Source organism: Salmo trutta, chromosome 9 (genome assembly GCF_901001165.1).
Source record: "Salmo trutta chromosome 9, fSalTru1.1, whole genome shotgun sequence".
NCBI classification, from domain to species: Eukaryota; Metazoa; Chordata; class Actinopteri; order Salmoniformes; family Salmonidae; genus Salmo; species Salmo trutta.
The window spans coordinates 33,138,668-33,159,982 of NC_042965.1; the positions used below are offsets into that span (position 1 = coordinate 33,138,668).

The 21,315-nt window shown below is 42.6% G+C and overlaps 2 protein-coding genes across 3 annotated transcripts; both read left to right on the forward strand.

Annotated features, from left to right (window-relative positions):
• The first annotated feature begins 1,005 nt into the window (after positions 1–1,005).
• Positions 1,006–7,619, forward strand: LOC115200446 (cyclic AMP-responsive element-binding protein 3). Of its 2 annotated transcripts, XM_029763532.1 has the most exons (10): positions 1,006–1,150; positions 2,267–2,404; positions 2,656–3,046; positions 3,492–3,598; positions 3,884–3,976; positions 4,391–4,497; positions 4,695–4,763; positions 4,910–4,994; positions 5,695–5,788; positions 6,017–7,619. In XM_029763532.1, the coding sequence occupies exons 2-10, from the start codon at positions 2,267–2,269 to the stop codon at positions 6,442–6,444; spliced, it is 1,512 nt and encodes a 503-aa protein (XP_029619392.1). In that variant the 5' UTR covers positions 1,006–1,150; the 3' UTR covers positions 6,445–7,619. The 2 variants fall into 2 exon arrangements, with proteins under 2 accessions (XP_029619392.1, XP_029619393.1); XM_029763533.1 differs by lacking the exon at positions 3,884–3,976.
• Positions 7,620–10,661: 3,042 nt separating this feature from the next.
• On the forward strand, positions 10,662–12,479 carry LOC115200447 (growth arrest and DNA damage-inducible protein GADD45 gamma). Its single transcript, XM_029763534.1, has 4 exons — positions 10,662–10,926; positions 11,058–11,159; positions 11,286–11,496; positions 11,717–12,479. The coding sequence occupies exons 1-4, from the start codon at positions 10,868–10,870 to the stop codon at positions 11,828–11,830; spliced, it is 486 nt and encodes a 161-aa protein (XP_029619394.1). The 5' UTR covers positions 10,662–10,867; the 3' UTR covers positions 11,831–12,479.
• Positions 12,480–21,315: the final 8,836 nt, after the last annotated feature.

Consider the following 21,315-nt stretch of genomic DNA (forward strand, 5'->3'; position numbering starts at 1 on the left):
TCACAGCCAGATGTGATACAGCCTGGATTTGAACCAGGGACTGCAGTGAGACCTCTTGCACTGAGATGCAGTGCCTAAGACCACTGAGCCAATCGGGAGCACAATTTCTACATGAAGTGACTGAGCCTTGGTAACCCAGATGTAGCATTGTTGAACGCAGAAAGAGTCCCAGCTAATGAGAATGAAGAATGTGATAATTTCTGTCTTGAATGTTCTATTGCACTTTTCCATGCCTTCGTTTTTCTTTCCAGTTACATTAGGCCTACACCATGACTCAATAGAAAATGTGATCTTCTATTTCATAAATGCATGTCAATGTAATGCTTTGCACTCATTTTCCAGGAATCATGATATAGCCTGAGTGCAGGTCTGTTTGCGCTAAAATGCTTTGGCTTGACGATGAACAATGGAGTTGCCAAAAGCACAAACAGATCAGGGACCAGGCTAGAGAACTCCAGATCAATTGTTGAAATTAACACATTGGCCTATTGGCCTGGTTGGGTTGAAAGTTACTTTGTACACCATACCTGTCAACTCCAAGGAGTCGATTTTTTGATTGTTATGATGCCATATTATTGCCCTGTCTTGTTAAAATATTAAATACAATTATGAAATGCTACGTTTGTTCTCTTGAAATGTTTTGATAAACTGTACGTGTTTTTTACTAAACTTTTTGTAAAGTTCCTCTGGCGTTAATGGGTTTATATTATGGAAAATAAAGATGCTGAAGGTACTGTGATAAGAAACGACCCTTGTCTTACTTTCACTTTAATAACCACAACAGGCCTTAGTCGAATTATGTCGGCTGTAACCTGTGAATGAAACTTGTATGCCCTCTTCACACATCTCAATATTTTCTGAAGAAACAAAAATATCAAACAGGAGAAATGGCATTGTGTCATATCAACATCCACTTCATTAGCAGCACACTTTGCTCCAGCATCACACACCATACTACATTTCCCATAAGGACAAGGGCGAAATCTTACGCACTCTAATTTGTTTTTACTGATGACGCAATATCTGTCTTGTTGGAAGGCGATTTAATCTGGAAGAGTGTACGAGACAGAAACTTCTAAGAGACAACAAAAATAATTGTACCGACTCACACGAATGATATCCTACCATATCAGGCTGTATACTGAGAAAGGTAAGAACATTTGAGACATGAGAAATTAATGCTTTTTATTTTTATTTGATTCGTAAACGAAAACATACAACGACCACGCACTCAGCTACATTTGCTCATAGGAATCTATCGTGTTGGCTATCTAGCTACCGTCAGATTTTTTTCAAACTAACCATCTATCTCATTGTTCTATCTGTGGCCGAGGTGTGCAGCTAATTATGACCATCGATTCTTCATATTTAATGGAGATGTAATTTATCAAATTGGTTGGCCATAGAGTATGCATTGCATTGGCTGGTCAGCTATGCAGAAAATGATGTTTTCAAACAACCTCTTGATTAGCTACATTAGCTATCTTGCTAGCTAAGCTAGTAGGTGGGCACTGTGCAATCAGACAACTACTCATCATTGTGCCTGTCAGTGCATCGTGTCTATGCTAACAATGTTCTTGTAGCTAGCTAGGTAACGTTAGCAAGATAAACTACCAGGACAATGACAATGTAACGTAAACTGGCTACCCAGCTAGCTAATTTGCTAACCTCCAGCCTACTGAGCACAGAAACTGGTGTTAAAATAGTTTACTAGCTCGATTGACAGCATTATGGTATGTAGCTAATTAACTTGAAATGAAACTACTTCATCCATATTTGAAGTGCAATGTTTGTGTCTTCTATAGTAACATTTGTGGGCTCACTCGGGCTTGTTTTGTTGATTCTCTTGTGACAAAAGTTGAAAGTGGGCGGGGCGAAGTATAGGAATGAGCTCGTTCATGGAGTTATGTCTAGAAGGGATACAGCTTTTGTCAAAATGTAGTTTTGGTAGCAGGTTTAGAATTTACGCAGCAGGTAAGGAAAAGGGTAAAGAGTTAGCTAAAATGTATAAAAACAACTTTTGACGTAAAATTTGACAAAAGCTGTATCTCATCTAGACATGACCCATTCATGCATCTGCTGTGTACTGTGTGGTAGCTGCCAAACACTAGGACATGGCAACTCTCAATGCAATACCTCCTGTCGTTAAATTACATGTAACGAGTTATAATTCATTTATATGGTGTAGGATATCCCTATTTACCTATTACTTTAACAAATTAAATGAGTTCTCTCACATGTATTTATTGCTGATTGTGTTTGCCAGATGTCAGTCACTGAGGATGTTCCTGTAATGGATGGGGCGGATCTTCTGGGGATCCTGTTCCAGGAAGGAGAGACGGGAGCTAACGACCCCTTCTTCCCATATGGAAATGAGTTAGAAAACTGGCTCTCTGAGCAAGATGTATGTCTTCCACTCAGGAATAACACTGTTTTATGCTTACTAACCGATAATAGTTTGATTGGCAGGAAACAAACCTTTCATTTAATGGCATGTCGTACTAGTAAAGCAGAAGTAATTTGTTATCGAATTACATCAAAATGTGACACTTCCTTATTTTAAAGCAGAAGAAGAACTCTATTTCACAATTGTTCTTTGTGGGATAAACAAGTCATGTTGAATAGAATGGCCACTAACTTCCTGCTGTATTGTAGATGCTGACAGGCATGGACACTGAGGACTTCCTGTCCAGCTTGCTTAAGGGAGAAAACAACATGGCCACCTCCTGTCTCTCCCACTCTCCACTGGGCAGTGATAGCGGCATCTCTGACGACAGCAGCACTGGCGGCATAGTCGGCCAGAATTTTCTTGCCTTCACCAGCTCCCAGGGGAGTGACGGTGACCCTGCACCCAGCCCAGGGTACTCCCAGTCCAGCCCAAACTATTCCAACAAACCCCTGATGGCTCTGGAGCTCCAGGCTGAGAACCCTCAAGCTCTGTCTGTGCAGACAGACCACAGCTACTATCTGCTCCAGGAAGAGGACATGGATGCTCTACAGAGCGTGAGGGCAGAGAAGCTGGATATGGATATCTTTATTGATCTGGGTAAGTGTTGATCTAGACCTTTATACTTGGCTAACAGGTTCATAGCTTTGGGTGGTATGAGGGAGTAGTTGCATGACAACAAAATGGCCATTGACAGTTCAGTTAATTGAATAGTTTGTTGGTAGTTTGAGCATCTGCAAACTAACTCTAGGGGGCTACACATATGAAGGTGTTCCCAGGTGTGTAATCATACACCGCCCCCAGCCCAGCTGGTCATGAATCCTGAAGAATGTAGCACGCCAGCCAATCAACAATCAGATGATCAGTTAGGTTGTGCCGGTCTTTCTCTTTCCCATGCTTTTGAGATTAAGTAAAACCAATTTTGAGTTCAGAGTCACTTGACTCATCCTTGGATTAGAACATTTCACAGAAATATCCTTGTAAGGTTCCATAACTTTACTGTTCATGTGAGACAATAAAGATCTGGTTCTCTCGTGTTCATCAGACGACCTGGACAGTGAGGGAATGGAAATGGAACAGGATTATTCCAGTGAAGAACTACCCTGCGCTTTTTCCATAGAGGACTCTACACAGGACAACCAAGCGGATCTGGTGAGCTTCACTTAGTTTCACATCATCAAATGGGTATTATAGATGAGAAAAACAGAAGCACTATTGTCAAACCCAAAGATCAAACAAGTATTTAATATGCTTGTCAAACGTATTCTCATTGTTTTAATAAGAATGGCATTACCTGTACTTAAGTTCATGAACAATTTAAATTTCACAAGACATAATCTTACAGTTTTGTCTCCACCCATTGGCAAAGTTATGTAACTGTGCTGAAGATCTGTTGAAGGCCTCATCTCTTAAAAATGGCTGTTTTCTTCCCTTCAGTTCCAGGTCAAGGAGATTGTCCTGACTGATGAGGAAAAGAGACTTCTTGCTAAAGAAGGAGCAACCATACCGTCTTGCATGCCTCTTACTAAGGTCATTTCCTCCAGTTATTACAAGTGGTTGTTGACACTGGAGACCACCGAAACCATTGAACTTTGGTCCAAATGCCATACACTCCTTAAGAATCACAAAGCCAGATTATGGCATTATCCAAGGACAGGGCAGACAATGGCTAATGAGGTTCACAAGGGAGATGTGACACATTAGCTACTTTGTATCTGCCTTAGTGTTGAGGTTGATAATATCAAGGGATAGCCAATGACTAGTGAACAGATGTCTATTAAATTATTCAAATGACTCCTGTCTCCTGCAGAATCAATTCCAATCACACTAAATGAGAAACCTTCCCAGACAGCTTGTTTATCTCTAGCAGTGAGACCGCAGACTGCTCCTCAGCACTGTGTACATTACCATGTCAAGTGAGCAGTCTGTCTCTCACTGTCTCAGACTGAGGAGAGGACACTGAAGAGGGTGAGGAGGAAGATCCGCAACAAGCAGTCGGCCCAGGAGAGTAGGAAGAAGAAGAAGGTGTATGTGGATGGCCTGGAGAACAGGTGAGAGAGAGAGAATGGATGGAGAGATCTCTGAAAATGAAATCAAAGGCACACACAGTGCATTAGTCATTATATGATTTAGACTGTTTCACTTCACCAATGTTTAGCCTGCTGTGTCTTCATTGGGTCAAAAGGTGTTTGTTTTAAATAAAGTTTGATTGGTTGGTTGGCTGAGTGTATTGCTGATTGGTCCCTAGGGTTTCCATCTGCACTGCTCACAACCAGGATCTGCAGAAGAAGGTCCAACTGCTGCAGAACCAAAACATGTAAGACGCCACTACTGCCATTACCATGATTATGGAACCACTGTTCTTTTGTATGATATGCATCTGAGAATGAATGAATGATGTTTGTAGACTAGTATTGTTCATTGAGAATGTTTCTGATGGTTATTATTATTCCCCCTGTCTAGGTCTCTAATAGAGCAGCTGAGGAAGCTGCAGGGCATGATGAAGATGTCTACCATGAAGACAACCACCACCAGCACATGTGTCATGGTAAGAGGACTAACACACAGAGTAGAGCTTAACCCTCACACCACTTCATGGCCTCTGTTTGGCATGCTGGGAATTAGCGATTGTAGTAATTTACTGGTACTGAAAGAATCTCAAACCAGTTTATGTCTGCAGATGTATTTGGTTGACAGTTTGGTTGTCAATCTTTTCCAAATTGAAGTTAAACTTTGTTAACACGGTGTGTGCTGAGGCGGCTTGCTACATCCTGTTCTTTCAGGGTGCCAGCTCAGCCTATATGTTGACATTATTATAACTGATTTGGACATTATAGGCTTGATTATGTTTTCATATGGTGCTCCAGATTTAGCTCAATGGTTTTAAGTGTCTCCCTCTTTAGGACCAGGAGTGCCTGTACTGTACTAGTGTACTATTGAGGCTAAAACCGTTATATTGTCCCACTGCCAAATAATGGTATGTTGGAACAATAAACCAACAAGTACTTACACTTTAGTTAATAAAGACTGGAGCCCTGCTTGGGTCTGTAATGAGAAGAATGATATTCTTATACAAGACAATGTTATTTTAGCATAGAAAAACTAATGGAAGATATACTTTTTTTTTAAAGCAAATACTTCTTGCATAATTCTTTGTAGACGGATGTACCTCCTGTATTGGGTTTGTAAGCCTAGGCTGCGCACTACATTTCTGTCAGCTTTCTTAGTTCTCTCTTCTCTCTGCTCAGGTGTTCCTGCTCTCTTTCTGCCTCATCGTCTTCCCCTCTGTCAACCCGTTTGGCCGCAGCCCTGGACAGAAGGAGATATACACCCCCTCCTCCGGTAAGTAAAAAAACAAGGATGGTCTGAAATGCTAAAGCTATGTTTAAAAAATAATATGAATAAAATGTTCTTCTGTTCAAAATAGCTCTTTATTCTTTAAAGTAATGTTATGTATACAACAATAAATAACATCTAAAATTCTTCACAAACATTTCCTGTCTCTTCCCGTTATTAAGACGAGTGCTGTATTTAAGATTCGAGCAGATGTTAAACCTTTCCCCTCTGTAGTTGTCTCCAGGACCCTGCGCTCTGTTGCTGTTGATGACACCCCAGACCCTCTGCCCCTGGCTTACTCTGAGCCTGGGGAGGAAGTAGAGGACGCTGAGCCTCCCCCTCTCAGTCTCCTCCGAGTGGCCAAGGTGGAGAACACCAAGGCCATGTTCACTGGCGGGCAGAACCACACACCAGACTACCAGAAGGTGGAGCAGTCTGAATCTGAGAGTGGGTTCAACAGCAACTCGTCTGCGGACTTCCCCAGTCCTGGTCAGGCCGAGCTGAAGCAGGGGGCCGGACCCGAGGCTGGGGGCCTGCAGGAGGGATCCAGGGATCCAGTGGGAACGGCTGTGGCTTATGAGGTTCCAGGGACCAAGGAGAACTGGATCGACAGGAAGACTACATCCATCATTATACAGCAACACCGCTCGGACGAGATGTAAACAGAAGAGCTGGTGGTGAATGAACTATAGAAGGGAATGGTGGGAGAGGATTAATTAAAGGTTTCAGTTGTTATTGATCATGTTAATTGAAACTTGGTGGATGAAGAAAAAAGGGTATTGTGATGTTTTGTTATTACAGTATCCTCTGTCTCTACCTGATTGTCCTCCTTCTGGTGATACTACTGTTCTTCTTGAAGCACTTTATTCTAATGCCTTGTTCAAGTGCTAGAATGGACTACTGAGATTTCCATTGTTATGCATAGTCATCATCCTCTCATCGAGGGGGGAAAAAGCGCACTATGAAAATGAGTAGTAATGTGTTGACATCCCATGATTGCTGAAGACTTTTTAAAACCTGAATTCTCTATTGAAAAACAAAACAAACTGACAACAGTTAATTCTGTCCATCTGTGTGGTGCATCTCCAGCAGGTGTTGATATGTACCTTGCTAGCGATTTACCAGTTCCTTTCATAGTGTATAGTTAAGTTCTCTGTTAGTTTGAACAGTCAGCATCCATAGTATAAATGCATTCTCATGATTCTAGATCAAATCTGTTGATCTGTATACACTGCTTTAGCCATTGCAGGACATTTGGCCATTTTAGATTTTGTGTAAAAAAAAAAAATGTATGTATTTCCCTTGTAACAAGGGTATTCGTGCTTTCTTTGATTTGTTTTGCTTTTGGTACAAATTGCAATATGACAAAGGGTGCTCTGTAATGAGTCCCCATTTTCACTAGTTTAGACCTTTTTAGTTAGGAGCTGTTTCAGTCCTTTATCCAGTGGTTCAGCCTGGACCTGTTTACCCCCGTACACCTCTGGACACCTTTCAAGTCAGTGTCATATGGAGAGGTGAACATTTTAACATATGTTCCTTATGTTAATTCAGTGTTGCAGTTTAACTATACTCCAGTGTAATGACCTGTCAGTCCATTCAGTGAGGCATTTTTGTTAGAGTACATTGTGCATTATCTGGGTTATCAGTGATTTCTGAAATCTAAATGCTTATTGGAACATTTGGTTATTTTTGTACCTATAAAGAGTTCATTTGGGTTAATCAGGTTAAAAGAAATGACTAATCCCGGTTTGAAATGTAAATCGGACAGAATGATTAATGTACGTTTTCAACTGTTTGACACTGATCGTCATTAAAAGTCCCTTTTTTTTATTCAAAATGATCTCCAGTTTCATGCTGAGTTGTGTGCGGAAGGGTGCAGTTCAGGTAGGCCTACTGTCCGTGGTGCTGCAACGTTGTTTAGCCTGTGTGTGCCGTTTTGTATGGGAGAAATGGGTTACCACAGGTTAGAGATTTTGTCTTAATTTACTTGCGGCTTCCCCCAATGCCTAGTTGATTTTGTTGGATCTCTTCCTCAGAAGCTATGGTTTCTGCACAGGGGGACACGAACCGGAGTCGTTATGTAAATGTTAGGATGTCACACCCACCGAAAGCTTTATAAGGTGAGCGTACCGCTCATTTGGTATAGTCTGAAAATGCCCAAACGGAGATGCTCCTCAGCCCGCGCCGTCCACAGAAGGCGCATGTCTGCATGGAAGGCGCCTGGACCCGGCTCTTGCCTTTTGGATGCCACCCACCCCATTTTGGGCACCACCCACCCCACCTCCCAGTAATAAAATGTAGTGGCCCCCTTAACGGGGGAGAGAAATTTACATTTTAAAGTTAATTTCCTGCAATTCTACACATTTTGGCATGGGGTTTAGAGAAAGCTTTGCAGTTTTAAAGCCAGTTTCCTGCAAATCTACACATTTTTGTAATGACTCATGCCAATATATGTGTGAGAATGTTTAACAAAATCAGTGAGGTCCCTCTGGAGGTCAGGGCCCCTGGGCACGTGCCGTATGGTATTCGGCCATAATTACTACAAGTTTACATAGCTGGCTAGACTAACTACCAATCAAAAAAAAAATGTTAGCTGAAATGGCTAATTGACTGACTATCAGTTACTGACATAAGATAACAGCTGATGCAATACCACATTTTGAAATTGCACCCGGTGTATACTCTTCTTACTCTCAATAGTAAGTTGAGACCCAGACTGAACTCCATGAGTGACCGCTTATGCCTGGAACCGGCCCTGGAAGGTGTGGAGGCAGGAGGAGACGTTTTGTTTAACCTTTAGGCTACCTATCACCACCTCCTGGCTTCTATTTGCTTTTTGGGCTGCTAATCTCAAATATGAGGGCTTTGAATTGACATTGATAAATTGTTATTATTTGATGGTTCCATTTTTGTTTTAGTCAATTGGGAAATAATAGCTATTGGGCCAACTATGTATTTAAGTTAGACATTCAATTCCATTTTTTAAACACAGTATACATGTAGAAATTGTTAGAACAAATAGACTGATATTGAGGCTATCATGTCAACGGCTGCCATTCATCATGCCAAACATTTTTAAGTTCGGTTTGACCATGTCAGCAAGGGATTGCAAGAGCACAAACTGATTTGGGACCACTAAAGCTGGCCCAATTTTAGACATTTGTAGGCTACTTCACTTGAAAGGTGATGGAGTGATGAAAGGATGTATGATGGTGGATGGAGGGATGGAGGGAATTAAGTATAGTGTGTGATAGCATCATTGATTCAACACTCATAACAGAAGAGAGAATAACAGCACATGATTATCACTTTCTGTAAGGAATATGACTCACAATGGAGTGTCATCATCTTTGTTATTCAGCAAGCTTTGACTGGTTTTATATGGGAATGGTCATTCTCATGTACTACCACCAAGGGGCGACTTCTGCACAGTTTTAGCATTATGCGTCCTTTGACTAATGCCCAACACCGTGTAAAGGGTGGCCTGCCCATGTTAGCTTATATTGTATATCAGATCTAATAATAGTCACTGTGTTATAATAACCATAAAATAATTATATGTATTATCTAACTTTCTATTGGTGTGCGTTTGAGAAGCCTAATCAGACTAAATGTGCGTAGGCCTGTAGCCTGTAGTAGACTAAGCGTTTGGAGGCAATCGTAGACAGAGACGACTGACGATGCACTCTATGAATAGGTTAGGCTAAATTAATATTTATGAAGAAAACATAAAAATAGTCCTAGTGGAGTCCCTATAGGATTAGCCGTAAATTGCATTCCAATTTCAGTGTGCGGCAGGCCAGAGCTAATAGTTAGGGGTCGATTCAATCCATAATGCTGAATATCAGCTTTGTAGCGCGATTGACATTTACAGGAAATGTTCTCGCATTAGCGGAGACTGCATTCACCGTAAATGCTGCAAATGTCGGAAATTACCTTTACATTTCAAGCATGCTATTAGTGCTGAACTTTGGCGAGCCAATGAGATTGGCCTATCAAGTCTTTATTCGTGCTCTGACAGATTACTGAAAAGAGTGTGGATAGGTAAAACGTATCAATCAAACGATCAATCAGAATAATAAAAAGTGAAGGGCGGCCGGTGCCACACTTTATGAGCGCATGCATCTGTCCGCATCGGTTTCAGTTGCCTCCCACCACACACACACAACACTCACACACACCCTGCCTCCACCGAGCCCCCGTCCTCATCTTGAAAGGACAGGAGGCAGGTGGGGCACGCGCCTATTATTCTGACAGAGCCGCTTTTGTCTTGGCGACAAATCGCCACGCGCCAAGAAGGGCAATTATATGCTTGCTCCCTCAGACGCGAAACAAAACACAGGCGTGTGCCGGGTGCAAGCTGTTGTCATCCGCTTGTCATTGTCCATGAAAAAAAACACGTTTATTTTTCAGTAAGCGACACTGCTAAAATTAGTCTTGGAGCCAAGAACAACTTTGTGGAACTAGATATGGCATACCTTTTATATTTGACGTTGTTGTAAGTAGCCTATATCAACATGTTTACAACGTTTGGTTTTAGTCCAATCGTAAAAAAATCGTCCATGACCATTTGCATAAGTAAAAGCATTGCATATAGCCTCCACCTTGTTTTATAAGATGCACTAAAACGCACACATGTCCAGGGAGTGCATAACAATTATACAACTCAACAAAATATAACAGGTTAGAAGCTTGATTCAGTTACAGCTCATCAAGGCTCGTTGCTCTTTGCGGTGATGTTTTCAAATCGAAAGAAAAGGGGGACTTTTAGTTTTTTACAGTGCTGATGTTGACAACAAGCCAAGAGTGAGGTGGGGGAGATTTCTTGTAACATTGTAATCCTACCCCCACTTGGGGTCGTCAAGAAGCACTACTGTAACACGTTGGAGTCTTCACATACCCAAAGCACATCACGACAGTCAGGAGGGGAAAACCACGCCTCTTGCCGAGAAACTCCGCTGACCTGCTATATAAGCATTGAAGCACTGCCATACCTCAGAATAACGCAAGATCTACTGGTGAACACCGAACCTGTATTTATCTGTCTATTCTTTAACAATCACGGTACACACTTGGACTACAATCATGACACTGGAACTGGAAGAGATCTTTGGACAGGAGAGCGCACTCGACAGCACTGATAGGTAAATACACATTTTAACATTCTTAATACGAATGCAAACCTAGGCTACTGTAGTCGGAAATGTTTGATAATGTGTTACTTACTATGTGATGACTTTATAATAATACCGGTGTCTTTTTTTTTCGTCTTCAGAGTGCAAAGTGCAGGCACAGCCCTGGAGGAGTTGTTGGTGTCTGCAAAGAAGCAGGACTACCTTACCGTGGGAGTCTACGAGTCTGCCAAAATTATGAATGTGTAAGTACACTCCTATTGTTTTATATGTCATGCAGAATAATTATTCATGCACAGATATGCTACATAGCCACGTCTACAATTGCATAGGACCGGCTTCTAAACAGCTACTATTGTTTATGCCAACAGTGATCCAGACAATGTGGCATTCTGCGTTCTGGCGACAGACGAGGAGTACGAATGCGACATCGCTCTCCAGATCCACTTCACCCTCATCCAGGCTTTCTGCTTCGATAACGACATAAATGTGGTACGCGTTAACGATATCGAGCGCCTGGCTGACCTCGTGGGCACAGAAGAGGCTGGCGAACCCAAGGACGCACATTGCATTCTTGTCACGGTACGTCCTGATCTCGGGGTTTGATCACGAGTCATCCAGTCAGCATATTTTCCCCATGCACATCGTTATTGCGTATAACGGTCGCCCTGTGCGCTGTCAACGCAATCTGTCAATGCAATCAGAATGTCAATCATTCAATCTAATTCGATATTATATCGTTTAGCTGTCTATGTGATGTCATTGTCATGATTCTAATCATCTCTCCCTCTCTTTCTCACAGAGCCCTGGTGCTGAGTCATGGAAAGACCCTGCTCTGGACAAACTGCATCTGTTTTGTGAGGAGAGCCGCAGTGTGTATGACTGGCTTCCCACTATCACTCTCCCTGAACGCTGAACAACCAACCCTCTGCATGCTTCATTTGTTGATGATGAAGATGATGAAGAGAGCATAAAATGACCGGAACCTCAGGGTTTGAAGTCTGCCTATTGGAATACACGGCTGTGGCTGTAACCCAGGACTCAATGTGCAGTCTGGGATGGCAGTGCAGGTTCTGGATTACCCTGTGGAGGGGTCAGGGCTCACATGTGGACTGGCTCAGGTGTATGTGGACTGGGCCCATGTCATGTCATTAAAGCCCGGACCAGGGTGAGGAGTTGAACTGGACTGGACTCTGCAGTACATTGCTCATGATCCTATAGCTGCCCTGAGAAGGGCCAATGGTACGGGGTGAACTGAGGAGATGGTCAGAGAAAGAAAGAGAAGGGAGAAGAAACGGATTAGTGAAAATGTGTAACATGGCTGGATGTAAGGTGGTGGCAGAAAGACACGTGAAAGAAGGTGAATCTCACAAGAGAAAGGAAAATATTGGACTTTTCCAAAGCCAATGGGCAATGCTCAGATTGAAACTCAAACATTCACTTTCTTAACATTATTATTTTCTTGATTATTTTTTGCTGTCAAATGATGCAAAAACACATTGTTCTGTTTTGTTATGAAACTGTAAAAGCATTTTACACAATTTCTTAATAAATGCTTTAAACTTTACTCAAGTTCTGTGCAAAAGTTATTGTCCTGTGTAGTCATCACCAGGGATGAGCAGTTTGCACTCATTGGACCCAGTCTGATAGAGTGGAATCTGATAGGATGAACCTGCTGCAGAGTGGCTTCTGTTTGGACAGAGATAGCTGAGGCAGGAAGTGTGGCACAAAGAACCCCAGGCTGCAGCAAAGAAAGCTAGAAGGAGAGAGACCGGAAGGGGGTGGGGTGACAGAGAGAGAGAGTAACAGAAGGAGAGGGTAAGAATGGTAGAGGGAGGGAGTAAGGGAGCGTGGTTGCAACACAATAGCAGTTCAGATACATGCTTTTTCAGACAGACAGTGACTTTTCCCATCCCATATACCAGCTGCTTACTGCGACAGCTTGCACAACCGCCGGAGCCAAGAACCAGGGCTGGGGGCCAGTGGGCTGGGGGGTTAGAGGGCTGGGGAAAGGGGCTTGGGCCCGGGCCTCTCTTTTGTCTCCAGAGCATGGCTTCTGCACTGTCAGCGAGGGGCTGGTGGTGCGTGTGTGTGGCTGGGGAGGATTGTGTGTCCAGAAAAGTGTGCAAACTGGATTTTGTGAAGAAATCATGAAGTTAACTTGCAAACACTATAACTGACAGGGATTGAATGCTTTTAGGAAATAGCAACGCACACTTGTACATCCTGAGTGACAGATTTCACAGACGCTGTAGTTATTGTAAAACAAAACTGAAAGAAAGGAAAGATTACAACTTTTTCAAGAGGGAAAGTGAGTGTAGCTCTGAGTAATCAGCACGTTCCAGTAAAACACACACCTTGACATGACAGGAAATGGTATTTAGAGTCACGGTTGGGGCTTGTTACTTGGAAAGCAGGCTAGGCTGTCACAGGAAAGGTAGTTGAGGTGTGGGCTTGAGCTGATGCTAAACAATGTTCCACATCAAAGAGTCTGGCTATTTCGCATTATATGCTAGGTAAACAGAATTGCCTTGGCTAGTAGCATTTCATTGATTATTGTTGGAAAGCTCCCTGACCCAGTTTAGATGGGGCTGTATACGATTGCCTTTAATGAAATGTTAGATCCTAGGAGAATAAGCTACCTTCCTTGGAAATTAGATAGTATCTTAACAAGACCTATCAAGGTGAAATGAAAACAAAGGATCACTGCTACTGTCGTTGGCTGAGTGGAGAAACGGCTCCTTTGTGCCAAGAAGAAAAATGTGTCTGTTTACCTCCTCTCTTTACAGGTGCATCATGTTGCCAGTGTGGGGAAGAAGTGTCTGTTGGCTGGAATATAGAGCTCCAGCTGGAGAACAGACAGACAGGCTGTTTTTGTGGTTTACTAAAAGGTTCCCTCCTCGTGCTGCTTTCCGCTTTGTTCCACTAAACCCCCTGAAGCAACAGGCACCCTTTAAGAGAGATACATACTGACTGTCTATGCTGAGATCTGTGCTAGATGGAGAGGGAAAATGAAGAGAAAGTCAAACAGAGATGGAGAGTTATCAGCCAGTTGGTTAGTCCAGACACTGTTCTCCCTCCCTGTGTGAAAGCTTAAATGTCTCTAAACAATAACTATCTAAGGATGTACTATCATCTCTCTATCTATCTTCATTCTGCATGCTCTGGATGTACAACATGCTCCAGTTTAGAATTCAGAAAACCCCCAAACCATTGTACATATCAGGGGTCAACTGTAATACTGGTATGTATTCTTGTCTAGGTAGAGCACCCTGGTTCTTCTCATATGTGCTTTAGCCAACTTCGCTGACTATTGTTGTCATGCCATTCTTGTGAGATCGGTTAGGCTAAAGTACATAGACATCTGAGAGCAGGTAGGCAGACAGGTTAGAGGAATAGAGTGGCTTCCCACTCCCTGCTCCTCCTTCCCGACATTAAACACCAAGCCAGTGGCATTCCAACTGTCCCCTGGTTTAATGCCATGAGGCTGAGCTCATGCTGGCTGGTTATGTGCTGCTAATCTAAGCAGGTGTCACATACTGTAGAGAAGGGGCTGTACTCTGGAGCTCTGCTTACTGACATACAGGCCTTGGTTCACTACCCTGCTCCTTGTTTTGGATAGGGAATAATGATTTCACTGTTAACATGGTGGGGACTGGGGAGTCTACTTACTTTTCACTGTCTGGTTCTAAGTATAAGTTTTCTTATTTAATCCTTCTTTTACCAGGTAAATTTAGCAAGAACACATTCTCATTTACAGCAACAACCTGGGGAATAGCCAATTGGAAGCTGTGGAGGATGCCCAGATTGGGAATTTAGCCAGGACATCAGGGTTAGCACTCCTACAATAAGTGCTATTGGCACTTCAGTGACCACAGAGTGTCAGAACACCCATTTAACAGACAGCTCTTTACACAAGGCAATGTCCCCATTCACTGCCCTCCAACACCAGAAGAAAGAGTGCCTCCTACCGGCCCTCCAGCACCACTTCCAGCAGCATCTGGTCTCCCATCCAGGACCAACCCTGCTTAGCTTTAGAGGAAAAACCATGAGTGGTATGCAGGGTGGTATGCTGCTGGTCAGATTTAAAGGTAGAGGTAGAGTTAAACGTATAGATAGAGGTAGAGATAGAGGTGGAGGTGGAGTTATCGGTATAGTTGGAGGTATAGATATAGGTAGATGTATCATTAGAGGTAGAGGTACAGTGAGGGGAAAAAAGTATTTGATCCCCTGCTGATTTTGTACATTTGCCCACTGACAAAGAAATGATCAGTCTATAGTTTTAATGGTAGGTTTATTTGAACAGTGAAAGACAGAATAACAACAAAGAAATCCAGAAAAATGCATGTCTAAAATGTTATAAAATGATTAGCATTTTAATGAGGGAAATAAGTATTTGACCCCTCTGCAAAACATGACTTAGTACTTGATGGCAAAACCCTTGTTGGCAATCACAGAGGTCAGATGTTTCTTGTAGTTGGCCACCAGGTTTGCACACATCTCAAGAGGGATTTTGTCCCACTCCTCTTTGCAGATCTTCTCCAAGTCATTAAGGTTTTGAGGCTGACGTTTGGCAACTCGAACCTTCAGCTCCCTCCACAGATTTTCCATGGGATTAAGGTCTGGAGACTGGCTAGGCCACTCCAGGACCTTAATGTGCTTCTTCTACAGCCACTCCTTTGTTGCCTTGGCCGTGTGTTTTGTCATGCTGGAATACCCATCCACTAGCCATTTTCAATCCCCTGGCTGAGGGAAGGAGGTTCTCACCCAAGATTTGACGGTACATGGCCCCGTCCATCATCCCTTTGATGCGGTGAAGTTGTCCTGTCCCCTTAGCAGAAAAACACCCCCAAAGCATAATGTTCCCACCTCCATGTTTGACGATGGGAAGGGTGTTCTTGGGGTCATAGGCAGCATTCCTCCTCCTCCAAACACGGCGAGTTGAGTTGATGCCAAAGAGCTCCATTTTGGTCTCATCTGACCACAACACTTTCACCCAGTTGTCCTCTGAATCATTCAGATGTTCATTGGCAAACTTCAGACGGGCATGTATATGTGCTTTCTTGAGCAGGGGGACCTTGCGGGCGCTGCAGGATTTCAGTTCTTCACGGCGTAGTGTGTTACCAATTGTTTTCTTGGTGACTATGGTCCCAGCTGCCTTGAGATCATTGACAAGATCCTCCCGTGTAGTTCTGGGCTGATTCCTCACCGTTCTCATGATCATTGCAACTCCACGAGGTGAGATCTTTTGTGTTTCTTCCATTTTTGAATAATCGCACCAACTGTAGTCACCTTCTCACCAAGCTGCTTGGCGATGGTCTTGTAGCCCATTCCAGCCTTGTGTTGATTTACAATTTTGTCCCTGACATCCTTGGAGAGCTCTTTGGTCTTGGCCATGGTGGAGAGTTTGGAATCTGATTGATTGATTGCTTCTGTGGACAAGTGTCTTTTATACAGGTAACAAGCTGAGATTAGGAGCACTCCCTTTAAGAGTGTGCTCCTAATCTCAGCTCGTTACCTGTATAAAAGACACCTGGGAGCCAGAAATCTTTCTGATTGAGAGGGGGTCAAATATTTATTTCCCTCATTAAAATGCAAATCAATTCATGCGTTTTTCTGGATTTTGTTGTTATTCTTTCTCTCACTGTTCAAACAAACCTACCATTAAAATAATTTATTTGTCAGTGGGCAAACGTACAAAATCAGCAGGGGATCAAATAATTTTTCCCTCACTGTATAGTTAGAGATATAGGTAGAGGTATACAGTAGTTAGAGATATATATAGAGGTATATAGAGGTAGAGGTAGAGGTATAGTAAGAGGTATATGTAGAGGTATAGGAATAGATAGTGGTGGAGGTTTAGATAGAGTTATAGATAGAGGTAGGGGTATAGTTAGAGGTATATATAGAGGTAGAGATAGAGGTAGGTTATAGAGGTAGAGATAGAGGTAGTTAGAGGTATATATAGAGGTAGAGGTATAGTTAGAGGTATAGATAGAGGTAAGGGTATAGTTAGAGGTATAGATCGAGGTAGGGTTATAGTTAGAGGTATAGATCGAGGTAGGGGTATAGATAGAGGTAGGGGTATAGTTAGAGGTATAGGTAGGGGTATAGATAGAGTTGTATATAGAGGTATAGATAGAGGTAGGGGTATAGATAGAGGTAGGGGTATAGTTAGAGGTATAGGTAGAGGTAGGGGTATAGATAGAGTTGTATATAGAGGTATAGATAGAGGTATAGATAGAGGTAGGGGTATAGTTTGATGTATAGACAGAGGTAGGGGTGTATATAGAGGTATAGATAAAGGTAGGGGTATAGTTAGAGGTATAGATAGAGGTAGTGGTATATATAGAGGTATAGATAGAAGTAGGGGTATAGATAGAGCTTTAGATAAAGGTATAGATAGAGTTAGAGGTAGGGGTATAGTTAGAGGTATAGATAGTGGTAGGGGTATATATAGGGATATAGATAGAGATAGGAGTATAGATAGACTTATAGATAGAGGTTTAGATAGAGTTATATATAGAGGTATAGATAGAGTTATAGATAGAGGTGGGGTATATATAGAGTTATATATATAGGTTTAGATAGGGGTAGGGGCATAGTTAGAGGTATAGATAGAGATATACATAGAGGTAGAGATAGAGGTATAGATAGAGTTATAGACAGAAATAGGGGTATAGGTAGAGGTATAAATAGAGGTATAAATAGAGGTATAGATATAGTTATAAATAGAGGTAGGGGTATAGTTAGATGTATAGATAGAGGTATAGATAGAGGTATAGATAGAGTTATATATAGAGGTGGGGATATAGGTAGAGGTATAGATAGAGGTATAGATAGAGGTATAGACAGAAATAGGGGTATAGGTAGAGGTATAGACAGAAATAGGGGTATAGGTAGAGGTATAGATAGAGGTATAGATAGAGGTAGAGGTATAGATAGAGGTATAGATAGAGTTATATATAGAGGTAGGGGTATAGTTAGAGGTTTAGATAATATAGATAGAGGTATAGATAGAGGTAGCGATAGAGGTATAGATACAGGTAGGGGTGTAGTTAGAGGTATAGATAGAGGTAGGGGTATAGGTAGAGGTATAGACAGAAATAGGGGTATAGATAGAGGTATAGATAGACGTATAGATAGAGGTAGAGGTATAGATAGAGGTATAGATAGAGTTATATATAGAGGTAGGGGTATAGTTAGAGGTTTAGATAGAGGTAGGGGTATAGACAGAGGTATATATAATATAGATAGAGGTATAGATAGAGGTTTAGATAGAGGTAGGGGCATAGGTAGAGGTTTAGATAGAGGTAGAGGTATAGATGGAGGTATAGATAGAGGTAGGGGTATAGGTAGAGGTATAGATAGAGGTAAAGGTATAGATGGAGGTATAGAGTTATAGATAGAGGTATAGATAGAGTTATAGATAGAGGTTTAGATAGAGGTAGGGGTAGAGGTAGAGGTTTAGATAGAGGTAAAGGTATAGATGGAGGTATAGAGTTATAGATAGAGGTATAGATAGAGTTATAGATAGAGGTTTAGATAGAGGTAGGGGTAGAGGTAGAGGTTTAGATAGAGGTAGAGGTATAGATGGAGGTATGGATAGAGTTATAGATAGAGGTAGGGGTATAGTTAGAGGTTTAGATAGAGGTAGGGGTGTTGATAGAGGTATATGTAGTATAGATAGAGATATAGATAGAGGTAGAGATAGAGATAGAGATGGAGTTATAGATACAGGTAGGGGTGTAGTTAGAGGTATACCTAAAGATAGGGGTATAGATAGAAGCAGCACACCTGGGCTAGGTGGAGTGGAGGACAGGTAGGGATGAGTTCACCTCCACAGAAACTCTTTGTAGAGTGACTGGCTGTACTGTAGTTATCTCAGTACCCTGTAATCAGCCACAGTAAAACAGCTGTATTTGACCAGAAGGGAGGAGGACCAAGAGCAACGGGGGGGGGGGGGGGGGGATATAGGAGAATGGACTCATTGTAATGGCTGAAATGGAATTAATGAAATGTAGTCAAACATGGTTTCTATATGTTTGATGTGTTTGGTCCATTGATGCCATTCCAGCCATTACAAGGAGCCCATCCTCCTATAGCTCATCTCACCAGCCTCCTCTGGATGACGCATACTGAAGGTCTTGTATTAGGTCATGGTCTTTGGTCTAGTCTTCATTAGTGGTCACCAACTGCAGACAAGCAAACAGCAAAATGCATGAAGAATGCACACAGCATAGCATAACACAACCTCAAACAATCTCACTAGCAACTAAACAGTAAACGTTCACATTTTAAGTTTGTTTTTATTCGTAGTGCATTTTATACATGGTCCCAACCCATTTAACAATTGTACAAATCTAAAACAACGAAAACATAATGGTATGAAACACAATAAAATGTGAGATAGACGTCTTACTGTGAACCCAACCCAGTGTAGGCCAGGTCCTAATACCTTGAGGTGCTGTCAGGCCAAACACATTCCCCTCCTGTTGATCACATTAGGCTGGGGGTCCAGGCCTGCGCCTTACGTAAGCTGACATGAGATAAGTGTAAATGAGAGAGCGCTCATTAAATATCCTAGGGAGGCCATACCGCCAAGCCACAGCCTGGTTTAGCCTGCCTCTCCTGGTATGGGCACACAGCCTGGTTTAGCATGCCTCTCCTGGTATGGACACACAGCCTGGTTTAGCCTGCCTCTCCTGGTATGGGCACACAACTTGGGAGCGGAAGCATGGAGAGTTTCGGGAAAATGGAAACATAACTGAGATATACAGTAAGTTTTGCAAACTGAGTTTTATAATGTTCATGGCTGGTAATGGAGTTGGGTGGTGCAAACACGTAGTTGGAGGCAAGCAGTTATTTTCGTGAAGGAGAAAGTGCCAGCCACAATGCAGAAAACAGCAGCCCTTTCCTTACTCCCACCCTCCACCTCTTCCCACATGCAACCCATATTTGCCAGTTTATCGTGGATGCCAGTCATGCCTTGGCAGGGATATGCTAAGCATTCGCCCAGATATGGGATGCAGAGCAGCCTCAACACTTAGCATAAATCCTCACACATTACTGACATAGTTGACCCTAGCCCATCAGGAACACATGTCTCTAGGACATGCCAGGAATCCCCAGTCCCCAGCCACTCATGGCCATAGGTGTAGGTCCTGGGGAGTAATGCCACAGACTGCTGTTGTAACGATTGACCATGAAATTGGCTCATCAACAGACTGTAGAAGACAGCTGCCCTGTAGATGCAGTCTGTTGCTTCATTTGCATATTAATTTGATGATAGGTTCTGGTGTCTGGGTATTCAGACTTACAGGCAGGCAGATTGGCTAGTTTAAAAACTGGTGGGCTGGATGGAAGGATAGATAGATACATTGCATTCGGAAACTATTCAAATCCGTTGACTTTTTCCACATTTTGTTACGTTGTTAAGTCTTATCAATCTACTCCATAATGACAAAGCAAAAACAGTTTTTTAGACATTTTTGCTAATTTATTTAAATGTAAAACAAATATTACATTCACATAAGTATTCAGACGCTTTAATCAGTACTTTGTTGAAGCATATTTGGCAGCAATTATAGCCTCGAGCCTTCTTGAGTACGACGCTACAAGCTTGTCACACCTGTATTTCGGGAGTTTCTTCCATTCTCCTCTGCAGATCCTTTCAAGCTCTGTCAGGTTGGATAGGGAGCATCGCATGAACAGCTATTTTTAGGTCTCTCCAGAAATGTTCATCAGGTTCAAGTCTGGACTCTGGCTGGGCAACTCAGAGAAATTCAGAGACCTGTCCCGAAGCCACTCCTGCGTTGTCTTGGTTGTGTGCTTAGGGTTGTTGTCCTGTTTGAAGGTGAACCCTCACTCCCAGTCTGAGGTCCTGAGCGCTCTGGAGTAGGTTTTCATCAAGGATCTCTCTGTACTTTGCTCCATTCATCTTTCCTTCGATCCTGACTATTCTCCCAGTCCCTGCTGCTGAAAAACATACCAATAGCATGAGGCTGCCACTACCATGCTTCACCGTAGGGATGGTACCAGGTTTCCTCCAAATGTGACGCTTGGCATTCAGGCCAAAGAGTTCTACCTTGGTTTGCCCAGACCAGAAACTCTTGTTTCTCATGGTCTGAGTCTTTAGGTGCCTTTTGGCAAACTCCAAGCGGCCTGTCGTGTCTTTTACTGAGGAGTGGCTTCTGTCTGGCCGCTCTACCATGATTGTCCTTGTGGAAGGTTCTCCTTTCTCCACAGAGGAACTCTGGAGCTCTGTCAGAGTGACCATCGGGTTCTTGGTCACATCCCTTGGACCAAGGCCCTTCTCCACCAATTGCTCAGTTTGGACTGCTGGCCATCTCTAGGAAGAGTCTTGCTGGTTCCAAACCTCTTCCATGTAAGAATGATGGA

Bases quoted from the DNA above. Each gene is read 5' to 3' on its own strand.
- LOC115200446 (XM_029763532.1), top strand. From the start codon at position 2,267: ATGTCAGTCACTGAGGATGTTCCTGTAATGGATGGGGCGGATCTTCTG. The intron at 2,405-2,655 runs GTATGTCTTCCA...GCTGTATTGTAG, and splicing joins ACTGGCTCTCTGAGCAAGAT to ATGCTGACAGGCATGGACAC. The intron at 3,977-4,390 runs GTCATTTCCTCC...TCACTGTCTCAG, and splicing joins CTTGCATGCCTCTTACTAAG to ACTGAGGAGAGGACACTGAA.
- LOC115200447 (XM_029763534.1), top strand. From the start codon at position 10,868: ATGACACTGGAACTGGAAGAGATCTTTGGACAGGAGAGCGCACTCGAC. The intron at 11,160-11,285 runs GTAAGTACACTC...TTATGCCAACAG, and splicing joins TCTGCCAAAATTATGAATGT to TGATCCAGACAATGTGGCAT. The intron at 11,497-11,716 runs GTACGTCCTGAT...TCTTTCTCACAG, and splicing joins CACATTGCATTCTTGTCACG to AGCCCTGGTGCTGAGTCATG.